The sequence below is a fragment of the Muscardinus avellanarius genome (assembly GCF_963383645.1).
Source record: "Muscardinus avellanarius genome assembly, chromosome: 5".
NCBI lineage: Eukaryota > Metazoa > Chordata > Mammalia > Rodentia > Gliridae > Muscardinus > Muscardinus avellanarius.
This window is the reverse complement of record NC_137790.1, coordinates 137,574,586-137,587,468: the sequence shown is the minus strand read 5'-3', so window position 1 is coordinate 137,587,468 and position 12,883 is coordinate 137,574,586. Positions and strand designations below refer to the sequence as shown.

Sequence of the window (12,883 nt, the reverse complement as noted above, 5' to 3'; positions counted from 1 at the left end):
ACATAAAACCAGTTATCTAGAAATAGGGACATCTGTTATTTAAAAAACAGTAATTCAGAGTGAAAAGAATGTACATCTGATGTTTTGCTTGTTTGTTGGTTTTGTTTGCATGGAACATCTAAAATTTTGAGCAAATAATAACACCCAGTATGTTCCTGCGGAAGCTCTTTAGTGGCACCAGCTCATTCTCATTGCTGCCTGGGCTTTACTTTTTTTTTGGTGGTGGTACTGGGGTTCCTGGAAACCCTTCTACCTCTGGGCTACACTCCCAGACCTATTTTTATACTTTTCTATTTGGAAACAGGGTCTCTTAAGCCAGCGCGGCTGACTTCGAACCTGCGCGATCCTCCTTTCTCTGCCTCCCAAGCGCGGGGATTACAAGGAGCACCACCACGCCCCCGACTGGGCTTTACTTTTAACATTAACTTCTTTAGAAAACAATAATCTTGGTGACTGTTTTATTCATAAAAACACAAACATCACAATAAAGAATGAGTCTGTGCGTATTTAAACTGAATGCAAACGTTGCCGCGATTGGCTGGCCAATCTGAGTAAGCGGCATTTCTTGGTAACGAGAGTATTTACGAAGTCATTTCTACTTCTGGCTGCATTGGATTAGTATTTGCCTTTAGCTCAGGCGCAGTTTGTTTATTTCTAGATTAGGGATTTGTTTACTACCCGTGATGCTTAGCAGTGTCTGACTCAGCTCCTCCGTGTATTCAGGGTTAGCTGCGCTTATTCTCTGTGGCATTCACAGTTTCACACTGTGTGCCGCCGCCCTTTGTCCTGATGAGGGAAGAAAGCTCAAGTTCTTTGTAATTGGATGTTTAAGGGAAGCCACGTTGGTGGTGCATGAGCAGTGATGCACAGCTGTGACCCCAGGAGGGTCACAGATTCCAGCCCAACCCCAGTAAACCAGACCCTGTTTGAAAATAAAGCATGAAATAAGGTTGGAGATGTAACTCTGAGGGAGACTTTCCCTGGGTTCAGCCCTTAGTAACTTCCCCAAACAAAGAAAAGAAAAAGTTTTAAGGAAAAATTTTTTTATGAAAACTAAACTTTAAGTAATTTGTATACTTTTTTCAAGTCTCTTTGAGTTAGTTTTTATGATAGGACACAATTAAAATGTGTAGGAAACATTTTCTCATCTAACCAACAGATTTTATTATTATATTTCTTTTTTGTGGTACTGGGGATTGAGCCCAGGGGCATTCTGCCTCTGAGCCACACCCCTAACCCTGTCTTATTTATTTATTTATTTTTTAAACAGTCTCACAGAATTGCAGGAGGCTGACTTCAAACCTGCGTTCCTCCTATCCTAGTCTCCCAAGTACTGGAATTTATAGGCATGCACTACCATGCCTGGCTCACATTTTACATTTTAAACAGCATTTCCTTTTTTATACTTAATGCTCATTTTTACCTTATTGGATGCAGTTTGTTTTCTTCATTTATATAATCTCTCGCTTTCATGAAGTTGTGGGTGTCTGTGGGTCAATCTGTGCCGCTTGCACTCTGTGCTTCTCACACTGAGAGCGAGAGGCCCCTTGTCTGAAACATCTGCACAACCACTTGAGCAGACACCCTCAGGCTCGAGTCCAGGGGCAGACTTCAAAAGGTTCTCTGAAATCTCCTTCGCCGGCTGCACACCTCTCCTGTGTTCCCATCTCTGGAAAATGCTGTAGCTTTGTTTGCGTTTGAGAGGATTCTGACTGCCTAAAACTTGAGTTTGAAAAGTTGATGATTCTTTGTGAGGCTTTGAAAAGTAGATGGTCCTTTTTCTGTCTTTCTCGCGCAGTTGCATGTAGCTGAGCAGATTTAGGCTTGTATTCTCTTTCCTGTTTTCTTTAATTTTAAAAATGTTTTCCTTCTTACGATTGAATTCAGGAGAGAAACAATGCGGTGAGTTTAAATCTCCGTGTGTGTGTGTGTGTGTGTGTGTTAGCCGGCGTGTGGCATCGTGTCTACCTTGTTGAGTAAATTCAGCTCTCACCTCACGTGTGTCTGGGTTTGTTCTTGCTCCTTTTGGCTTAAATAGCCTAGAATCTTTTGCATTTTTATGGCTTTTTATTAATTGCATGTAAATGTTTGAAAGAAATGAGTTTCTGACAAGTCTTACTAGTGATCACTCTAAACTTTGTAAGATTTGGTGTTCAAACAGTAAATTTAGGCTTCTTGGAAAATATTTGGGCAGCGCTGTTATTAAGTGTGCTATAACTTAACGTCATTTATATTTTGTAGCTTTTATTTCTTTCATTACTTTTGTTTCCGTCTGAGTTTGATGAAAGTGATGTTTCTTAATGCTTGTCAAGTGACAGTCTTCTGACTCTCTTTGGTAGCCCCAGTTTGAGCACTATGTAGTTTTTTGTTTTTTCTTTTTCTTTTCCAGAATCTAAGTCAAAAGCCAGTAGTTCTTCGAAAGAGAAGACAGAGAATAAAAATAGAAGCCAATTGGGATCTCTTCTATTATAGGTAAACCTTAGGCCTCTTTCCCAGCATGCTTTACACTGATACTGCCATGGGAGGACCAGGGCAGGTTCCCTCTCTGCAGACAGAGCTTTGTGCCGCAGGTATTTTACACTGTCAAGCTCAAGAGAGAGAACTGCTAAGAATGGTTGACTAGAGAGGCCTCTGTAAAATTAGGCTTTACAGTGTTGAGTCTAGGGAGATAAAGATTTCATTAAAGCTTGGAGATGATTATTTAAGACACTTAGATCATGGGTTAGAAGTGATTGCTTAGTTACTTTAAGCCTTGTTGGAAATGAAGTCTTAAAAGAGAGGGATAACAGAAGCATAAGTAGGCTTGTGAGAAAGGAATAGCCAAGGTAGCTGATCTCAGGTTTTTCTGGCTTTTGCAGCAAGGTAGCCCCTTCTTCTCCACATTTTTACCCCTCCCCTTAACATCTGCACAGAAGGACAGCGGCACGAACATTGTAAAGATTTACAAAACTTTAACTCACAGTACTTGGTCAGGAAACTGACAGATTCATTATTCCTTGGCTAATAAAGGAAAAGGGATGGTTTGAAAACTTTCAAGGTATTTAGTGTATAGCTAGTATATCCTTAATTATATACTTTGTATTTCTTCCTAAGGAGTCTGTCTATTGCATTGACCCCCTCGCCCCCAGCTTCTTTGAAACTCATTGAAATGAGACTTTTCTAGAGGGATTGCAGATATGAAGTTCAGACTTTCAAATTTATTATAATAGCTATTCCAAGAGCACAAGAAAGGTATTTTTACAATGCCCGGTCATAACTGGCAGATTTTAGGTATTTTATTGGATAGTCTGTAAGCTTCAAATATAGAATGTTGCTCTTCTCATACATTTTACACCAAAAAGTCAAAAAATTCTTATTCCCATCCTGAAATTTGATGCATGACAAAGAGTTATTTTAACTCAAATTTGCATTAGTAGCAAATAATTGAAATAGCAGTTCAGGTTCTGAAAATCAGATATTTATTTTATACCTTAGATTCAATTTTCCCCACTATTGTGTATGAAAACATTCAAGCATAGGGAAAAGGTGAAATAGTTTTACAGTGAAATTGTGTATTTATCACCAAGATTCTACCAGTGAGGTTTTATTGTACTTGCTTTACACAGATGTTATTTTTTTATTCTTGCTAAACTTTAATTATTCCTAAGTTTCCATGCCTGATGTATGATGTAGTAAGGCTATTCGTCATTTTTAAATGCTTATTGCTATTTTCTGATTATATATGTGTCTAGGTTTAGTCAAGACCATGCCAGGTCAAACCTTATCTGGAATTTCAAAACACGAGAAGAACTGAGAGATACTCTGGAATCTGAAATGAGAACATTTAATATTGATAGAGAGCTTGGGAGTGCTAGTGTGATCTCCTGGAACCACCAGGAATTTGAGGTAAAGCTTACTTTTTACAGTACATTAATCTTAAAAAATAAAGCATATATTGTCTTTGGAGTAATTTTCAAAGTATTTATAATTATTTAACTTCTATCTTCTCATAATAGAAGGAATATTGTAAAACTTTATTCTTTGAGACAAAGTAAAAATTTTGTTAAGCAACTCAGCTTTATACCTCAGGTATAAAGGAATCATGCAGCGGTTTAATAAACTTGATCCTATGTGTTCTGGATCTGTTCTTTGTGGGGGTTTTTTCTTCTATTTTTTTGGACTTTTAGATTCTTTCATCATTAAAATGTAGACTATTTGCCTTATTTCTTATAGCTTGACTGACTTTTTGTGGTAATTAGATTCTAAATGTCACTAAATTTTACTGTTATATAAAAATATTGACATGAGACTGGGCGTGGTGGTGCACGGTTGTAATCCCAGCATTCGAGAGGCTGAGGCAGGAGGATCAGGGTTTGAGGACAGCCTCAGCTCTTTAGTGAGGCCCTCTGCAACTCAGTGAGACCCTGTTTCAAACTAAAGAATAAAAAATAGGGCTGGGGGTGCAGCTCAGAAGTCAAATGCCTCTGGGTTCCATCCCCAGACCCACACACACACAAATACTGACATGAGGAACTGGGAAAACAAGAGCAAGAAGCATCTTCATAGTAGACGTTTTCCCGTGGGTGTGGTCTAACTCAAATCTGCGTAGTGTCTGACCTCATGTTTTAACTTGTCTGCTCTACAGACTGTAGTAGCCATGTGCTCCATACTGGTTTTTTGGTCGGCTGGGCCCCATATGCTTGTTAGTGGCCCCAGCAAGATTATTACCTAGTGACGTAGCCACTGAAATCGGCAGACGTCACCTCTCCCAGAGTGCATGTTCAGCGTTAATCAGTGCGGGGTTGCACGGATGTCTAAGTTGTGTCAACCGTGCGAATTAAGTATGCAGGTCACCCCGCAGTCTGCCTTAGCCCACCCACATTTCCTCCAAGGCGTGGAGTCAGTGGAGTGTAGTCATTCCTTCCGCCTTGAGCGTTTTTTCTTTACTTTGGTTTTGGTCGTGCGTATTTTCCCGCATTTTCTCCGTGGGTGCGGTCTTTACTTTCTCAGGCTTGTTAGTTCATTTCTCCTTATGGCTGACAACTAGACATTGGCGTGGGCCTCTTCACTCATATTCACGGCATGGTGATCTCCTCGTCTCACGACTACAGGGTTTTCTTTGCTGATGGCTTCCCAGTTTTACTGCCCGCTTAGACTGTCTACACTGCGTTCTTGTATCCCATCAGTGGACACTGATCATCATCTAGAACTTTTCTCCAAAGTTGTGCTGCAGCAGTGCTTCCCTGAAGCCTCCTTCTCTTGCAGTCTTTCTGATCTTTGATCATGAATACTGCTAGGCCCTTGTCAAAAGCCTTGAGTTGCATTTGCACACAATTCCATCTCCCATCCTTCCACCTACGTTGTGTGGGTGTGCTTAGGGGTGAAGTACATTGACACCCCGCTTGTTAAATGGCACGCGTGCTCTAGTGGACTTGGCTGCCTGCTACCGGCTTTGCCTCTTTCCAGCAGTGTCTGGACAGTAGCTGTGGCATGTGAGGAAGCCTGTAGGGATAGCCACGGGCCGATGAGGAAGTCGGCGTCCCCATCGCTGTGTGTTCCCAAAGTTCATAGCGTCAGGGAGCAGAGAGCCGTCCTGGACGCACAGCATCGTTTGTGTGCCCTCGGTGCCCGCTGGAGGAGGCCCGTGCCGTGCACAGAAGCCTTCCCTCTCCTCACTCTCCTGCTTTGGCGCAGTCCTCGGCACCGGCTGCCGCCAGCTGTCATATATATTTTACCTTTCCAGAAAGTGTTGCGTGTTCACCGCTGGCTCTGCTGTGCCTGAGCAGGGCATGGCATGCACTGTATTCTTAATAAATAGACGCTGAGTGCATAGAACGCTCGGAATTTATAGAAGATGATTAAAATGGAGATGAAATACTTATACACCGTTGTGTCATTTATTTTTTATTTTGAAATTTAATTTATGCCAGACGTAGTGGCGCACGCTTGTAATCCCCGTGCTTGGGAGGCAGAGGCAGGAGGATCGTGCTGGTTCGAAGCCAGCCGCGCGCGCTGGCTTAGGACACCCTGTTTCAAAAAAAAAAAAAAAAAACAAAACAGGTCTGGGAGTGTAGCCCAGAGGTAGAAGGGTTTCCAGTAACCATAGTACCACCCCCCCCCAAAAAAAAATATATATATATATATTTATGTATTTATTTATTTATTTCCTCTATTTTGTGGTACTGGGGATTGAACCCGAGTACTCTACCTCCGAGCTGCACCCCCAGCCTTTTTGTTTATTTACTCTTTAATATTGAATTAGCCCCGCTCGGTAGCTGAGAGTCTCGCTGTTCTGCTGAGACTGTCCTCTAACCTGCAGTCCCCCCGTCTCATCTCCTCAGGTCCTGACACTGTAGGCGTGCACCACCATGCCCAACTTAGTTTATACTTTTAAGCATCAGTACTTTAGGCTTTGGGAAAGGAATTTCGGTAAACTTGTTGGGAACTGCTTCCTGCAGTTGCCTTTGAGGCTTTCCTTGAGGCAAAGAGCCTCAGTGCAGGGGTCGTGATGCTGTCCGACTCCTCACCTGGGACGTATCCCTGACACTTGACACACACAGAGGGTACCGTACAAAACACAGACCTAATGTGTTGGGTAAGGGGTGGCTGTGGCGGGGGACGCCTTGACTCACCTGTGTGTGCTGGGCACTCTGGGTGCCACCGGACCGGCTACTCCTCACTTGATTCTGGCAAACCTGGCAGGGACGAGAGAGGTTAGTTCTCTCTCATGGACACAATGAAGTGTGTGACAGTTTAAGAAATGGCAAGGTCTAAACAGAAAGAATTTTGAGAAATAGTTGTGCAGAAAATGCCAAACGTCTTTTGTAAACTAAAATAACATAATTTGTTTTTATTAATGAAGGTCAAGTATGAGTGCCTGGCAGAGGAAATCAAAATAGGAGACTATTACCTGCGGTTACTGCTGGAGGAAGACGAGACTGAGGAGAGCGGGTCGATTAAGAGATCGTGAGCCGCTCTTCACATCTCTAGTGTTTGTTTTACTTTTGGTTTCTGTGGCTATTTCTGTTAATGAACTTTTTTTTTTAATCTAGGTATGAATTTTTCAATGAGCTCTATCATCGCTTCCTGTTAACTCCAAAAGTCAACATGAAGTGTTTATGTTTACAAGCCCTTGCGATTGTTTACGGCAGATGTCATGAAGAAATCGGCCCTTTTACAGACACGAGATACATCATTGGAATGTTAGAGAGGGTGAGTCAGCGTCTACGGAGCCTCCTGGTCGATGTGCCATTTTGATATTTGTCCTTGACACTGTATTGTGTTCAGTTGCTGCTTTTGAGCAACTTTAGTGATCTATTTGCCAATCTTTTAAGTTTAAATGTGAATGAACTGGACAGATGTATAAAAGAAATAGTGGCTTCTAATCTAAAAGTAGTGTGTAAGTTTTGTTTTCCATTTTGAAAAAATAGCAAGTGGTACTAACATATCAAACATAAAAGTGTAAAATTAGTAAACGTTTTTATAATGACAGTGATAATCCAAAAAACAGAATCTTGGCATATGCTTTATAACACATGAGGACGGCGGGGAGGACAGACGGATCCACTCATGTGACAGCACATTCGAGCGTCACCTGTTAGCTGCAGAGGACTCGCTTCATTCCTTCGTCTGTGTTTATGTTCTACTTACACTGGACAGTTTAAACTTCAGTGAACTGCTTTAGAGAGAACCACTTTGCCAATTTTCAAAATAGCCATCTGTACTTGCTAGACGCACAATTAGAAACGTGCTTTGTACATTAGAAAAGCGGTTCTGGTTAACATAACAAGACATGTAGAAAGTAAAGTAATGAAGACAGAATCCTTATTGTTTATTTCTAAATCAAACTGCACTTTTGAGTTCTAATTTGTTCGTATTCTAGTGAGATTGAGGACTGTGGCAAGCCATTTGTATTTTAAGCAGATTTGTTTTTCTTTCTTGTTTATGTTCATTTAGGTGGCACATCACCTACCAGTTCTTTAGAAATTTTAATTCAAGAGTATATTGTATTTCCAATTTTACATATTTTCTTAAAGCTATACATCAATCTGCTTAATGACTTTAGAAAATCAGCCTTTTTAGAGTGATAGGTAAGTTATTGAAAATTATGGAGATTGTGTAAGACATTGAGGAATTGCAATATTGACAGAATTCTATGATTTTCTCTTTCTTTAAAAGATGACCTATTTCTTACGAGCAGTTGGTTGATGTGTGAAGTGGCTGTAATGTTTTAATTTGTGTTTCTATTCCCTTCTGATTGCATTCTTATTTGTTTCAATAGTGCACAGATAAACTTGAACGAGATAGGTTGATCCTCTTCCTAAACAAGTTGATTCTTAATAAGGTACAGTATTTGTGCACACCTACCTTACTCGTCCAGGTCGCGGGAGCATGTCCCAGCTTACCACTGAGTTAATTATCCAGAGATGATCCTCTTTTAATCTTCTTTTTAGATAAAAAATTGAGTGCTTTAAACTTTTTGAGAGAAAAGTTTTTGCCAATATTCTCTGAGTAGTCTGCCCTGATATTACAGTTGCCAGAGAAACTAATGATAATCAAATTCTGAATGCAGAGTAGTGAGGAGCAACATTAGGAGGTGATTTTTCCTTTAGGATTAAGTTTTAAGTAGGACAAATGCCAGAATTAAAATGAGGAGGTTTTAATTCATCAAAAAATCATTTTGATGATAAAAATAATTTGAATATATAGAATGAGGAGTCATTTTTCTCGGTGTTTCTTTTTAAAGATGTTTCTAACATAAAGAATTTGTGGTTGTAATATATAACATTGGTTCCCAATATATGATCTGGAAATGAAGTTAAGCAGATTTTTATGTCTTAAAATTTTGATACTAATACCAATTTCCCTAGTTTTATTCACATTTTAGTAGTAAGAATAATTTCTTAGAAGTTTTAATTTAGATAATGTCTCTTCCTAACTTCTGAGAAATTATTAGTTTTATTTAAATGTGCAAAAAAATAGCCAGACGTGGTGGCGCATGCTCGTAATCCCAGCGCTTGGGAGGCTGAGACAGGAGGATCTCACAGGTTCGAAGCCAGCCTCAGCTACTTAGTGAGGCTCTCAACAACTTAATGAGACCCTCTTTCCAAATAAAGTATAAAATAGGCCTGTGAGTGTAGCCTAGAGGTAGAAAAGCCCCTGGTTTCTACCCCCAGTAGCATAAATCAATCAATCAATTAATTAATGTGCAAAAACAGGCTGGAACATTAAAAGAAATTAACATAACATTTTATTTCTGATTATAGAAAGTTTAACAAAAATCCTTGGGTAGATAACTTTAGAACCAGAATTTTATAATACCACTCTTTAATTTTTTATATTTTTGTTTAATTGTGGGATTTGTGTGTGTGCTTAAAACGTATTTAAGTAGAAATTCTTGTTTTGATCCCATTATATCATATTTTTGTCCTTTTGCTCTACCTAATTTATGTTTCTGGTTTTTTTTTTTTTTTTTTTTTTTTTTTTTTTGTGGTACTGGGGGTGGAACCCAGGGGCTTTTCTACCTCCTGGCTACATTACATTCCCAGACCTATTTTATACTTTATTTGGAAACAGGGTCTCACTGAGTTGCTGAGAGCCTCACGAAGTAGCTGAGCCTGGCTTTGAACCCGTGCAATCCTCCTGTCTCAGCCTCCCAGGCACGGGGATTACAAGCGTGCACCACCACGCCCAGCCTAATTTATGTTTCTGGAGGACAAAATCCTGAAAATACCAAGTAATACCTGTTATATACCAATCATTTCCAAAGAAACTCCAAGCAGTCTCCTCTTTGAGAATCTTTCAGATAGCAGTATCTATCGAACAGAAAGGCTTTAGAGTATGTAAAAATAAATCTTTTCCTCTTCCAGAAAAATGTTAAAGATCTCATGGATTCAAATGGAATTCGAATCCTTGTTGACCTGCTTACCCTTGCACATCTGCATGTGAGCCGAGCTACAGTACCCCTGCAAGTATGTATCCTTGTGTAGGTTCTTTGAATATCATTTCAGGTCAAAAAAGTCAAAGGAAGCTCAAAGTGTGTCAGTAGGTACAGTCAGTAAGTATTTCTCCAGTGACTGGTAGTGCTACCGCCTGATAGAGTAATCCACACCAGAGCAGTGTAATCACCGCAAGGACAGTCCGAGATGGACAGCAGTGGTCCAGCTTAATTTGCAGTGTCTTTTGTTTGCGAAAGTAGCTGCATTTTTAATGCGGCTTATTTTGAGCCAGTGAAAATTGATTTAAACTCAGTTTACCAAATATGTAGCTAGTACTCAGCATTGATACGCTCTGGGGATGTGCTTTGTCCTAAGAAATCAGGCCTTATTGAAACCAGCCAAGAAATAGCTGCCGGGCAGCTGAAAGGCCTTTTCTTATACTGAGGTGGTAAAGCGCCCTGCCCTTAGCTCATTGGAGGTTTTTTTTTTTAAATATAATTTTTGGTTTATATTTGTTTAATTATAGGAAATGTATCACATTTGATTTTTGTCTTACATGTGATTAAAAGTGCTATGTACATATTTAGAATATGGCATTTTCTGTCAGCAGCTATGAATACTAATCACAGTGCTCGCTAGTACACCATTAGAGTGTGTCAGTTGCTGTCCTCGGATACATAATGCACTTGTTCTGTAAATCCCCAGCCTCAGGAGTCGGTTGCCATCATTTTGCCATCTATTTAACAATGAGGAGACCAAGGGCCATCGAGGGCAAGTAGATGGCCGAAGGCGCCCCACAGTTGACAGCCCGAGTGAGCGCTCAGAACTCTGCTCCTAGGCACCCGGCTGTGCCCTCTGGAGGAGTCCAACTGAAAGCTCATAGCCAAGGGGTGTTTCAAAACTGTTATGATAAAATAGGCCAACTACATACAATTCTATCCTCATAAAACATTGATAGGGAAAATTTTAAGAATTATCTGGGGCGTTAAAAGAGAAAATTATAGCAAATCTAGTTTTGAAAATCTTAATTGGTGTTATTGTTGATTCTGGAATTGGGTGACAGTCTGGACCAAAAATGGTGCAGAATTCCGTGCCCCACCACATAGGCGGATTATACTTAAAGCCAGGGGAAAGGAAGTAACATACTGAAAGTGGAAGTCGGCTGCAGAAACAGCTGGGCTGGTTATAGCTTGCATCTGTCTCATTTGAACACATCCCAACAATTGGCTAGCTCATTTACGAGCTGTGATTGGCTGAGACTCAGTAACTTGTTATCAGGGTATATTTGTGCATCAAGTTAGGTTACTGTTCTCCACGTATGGAGAAACCTTTAGAACAAATCTAAATATGTAGAAGACAGCTTTTGAATAAACTTAATGCAGTTTAGGGTAACAGATTGAAGCGAAGTATTTAAAACCTCTAAAACTTTCCAGTTAGCACTTCAGCTCTTTGATTACAGGTGCTTATTGAAACTTGTTAGAGTGAGTTTTTCTCCAAAAGAACTTTGATATTTTGAGCATACGGTTTATTGGTATTTGTATATTTATGTAACTCTTTGCAGTATTTCTTGCTACTAGAGTTTTAGTGTCCTGAGGCCTTATTAATGATCATATGGAATGTAGACAAATTGAATTTAATTTAGGTTACTAAGTGAATTTAGGAAACCATTTTCTTTAATTGCATATTACTAAGGAAATAGCCTTTTCTTTTTTAACTGTTAGGTTAGGCATCTAATCTTTAATTTTTTTTTTCTTTTTTTTCTTTTTGCGGGTCTGGAGATGGAACCCAGGGGCATTTGACCTCCAAGCCACATCCCCTGCCCTATTTTTATTCTTTAGTTTGAAACAGGGTCTCACTGAGTTGCAGAGGGCCTCACTAAGTAGCTGAGGCTGTCCGCCAACCGCGATCCTCAGGTCTCAGCCTCCCGAATGCTGGGATTACAAGCCTGTGCCACCACGCCTGGCTGGCATCTAATCTTTAACTCTTAAGGTCACATAAAATTTCTTGTCTTTCCTCAAGAGATATAAATCCCTAAAACGTTGGTTTTTGACATGCATCTTCTCTATTTCGGCTTTGGAAAATAACTCAAGCCTTTTTAATACCTAGAGCAATGTCATCGAAGCTGCTCCAGACATGAAGAGGGAGAGTGAGAAGGAATGGTACTTTGGCAACGCCGACAAAGAGAGGAGCGGCCCGTATGGGTTCCATGAGGTGCGTGTCGTGTTCCAACTCAGAGGAGCAAGGAGACCTCGTGACAGTCTCCACTTCTCTGAGACACACACACACAGATGTGTAATGTGTCAAAAACGGCTCAGATTGCTCTCACCAGCTCTGGGGTGCTATACCTTCACTCCCCCATGAAGGATTGCACTTTCTAGAGAACCTCACATGCATACAAAGTCGTGTCTTCAAACCTCACTTTAAAGCTATTGTTCTGGAGGGAACGCTCAGGTTTTTTATGAATTTTATATAGTAGCAGTCATCATCTTTTCCTCCTTTGCTGGGGTTGAACCTTGCGTGTGTGCGCAAGTGCTCTACCACTGTTCTGCGTTCTATCTTAGTAACCGTGTCACTAATGTTCCCATGAGAGGAGCAGTTAAGTTCCATGTCCACCCTCTGATTCACTGAGTCTTGGTTGTGTCCATAGCTGGGGCAGTTTCCTCTTCATCTGTGATAGCTGATTCCATCCTTCCATCTGCAGCCTCCCAGGGTTAGCTGGAATTTGGCCAAAGTGGTTTTATAGAGGACCAGGCCTTCTGCTCTTACATATGATCATTTTCCACTCTGCCTACCACTTTTACTCTTTCTAGTGTTCTTATATTCTGTGATTGATGAATTAAATGGTTATTTTTCTTATATTTTTAGCCAAATTGGTTCTTGATAGCCTATCAACAAAAACTTATTTTTTTAAATAGTGAACTTGTGTGTTTACTTCGTACTATATTACTATTTCCAGTGTATCCACC

General features: G+C 40.3%; 1 protein-coding gene across 3 annotated transcripts in view; it reads left to right on the top strand.

Annotated features, from left to right (window-relative positions):
• The window catches only part of DNAJC13 (DnaJ heat shock protein family (Hsp40) member C13), a gene marked incomplete at both ends in the record, with an annotated part of 100,082 nt that overhangs the window by 37,021 nt on the left and 50,178 nt on the right, over nucleotides 1–12,883 (top strand). For 2 of the 3 annotated variants that reach the window (XM_080695769.1, XM_080695768.1), the window contains 7 exons: nucleotides 2,390–2,472; nucleotides 3,732–3,885; nucleotides 6,842–6,945; nucleotides 7,032–7,191; nucleotides 8,261–8,323; nucleotides 9,849–9,950; nucleotides 12,024–12,128. In XM_080695769.1, coding sequence (XP_080551895.1) covers nucleotides 2,390–2,472; nucleotides 3,732–3,885; nucleotides 6,842–6,945; nucleotides 7,032–7,191; nucleotides 8,261–8,323; nucleotides 9,849–9,950; nucleotides 12,024–12,128 — 771 coding nt within the window. Of the gene's footprint in view, nucleotides 1–1,887; nucleotides 1,903–2,389; nucleotides 2,473–3,731; nucleotides 3,886–6,841; nucleotides 6,946–7,031; nucleotides 7,192–8,260; nucleotides 8,324–9,848; nucleotides 9,951–12,023; nucleotides 12,129–12,883 lie in introns of all 3 variants that reach the window. The other variant, XM_080695770.1, reaches the window with a different exon arrangement.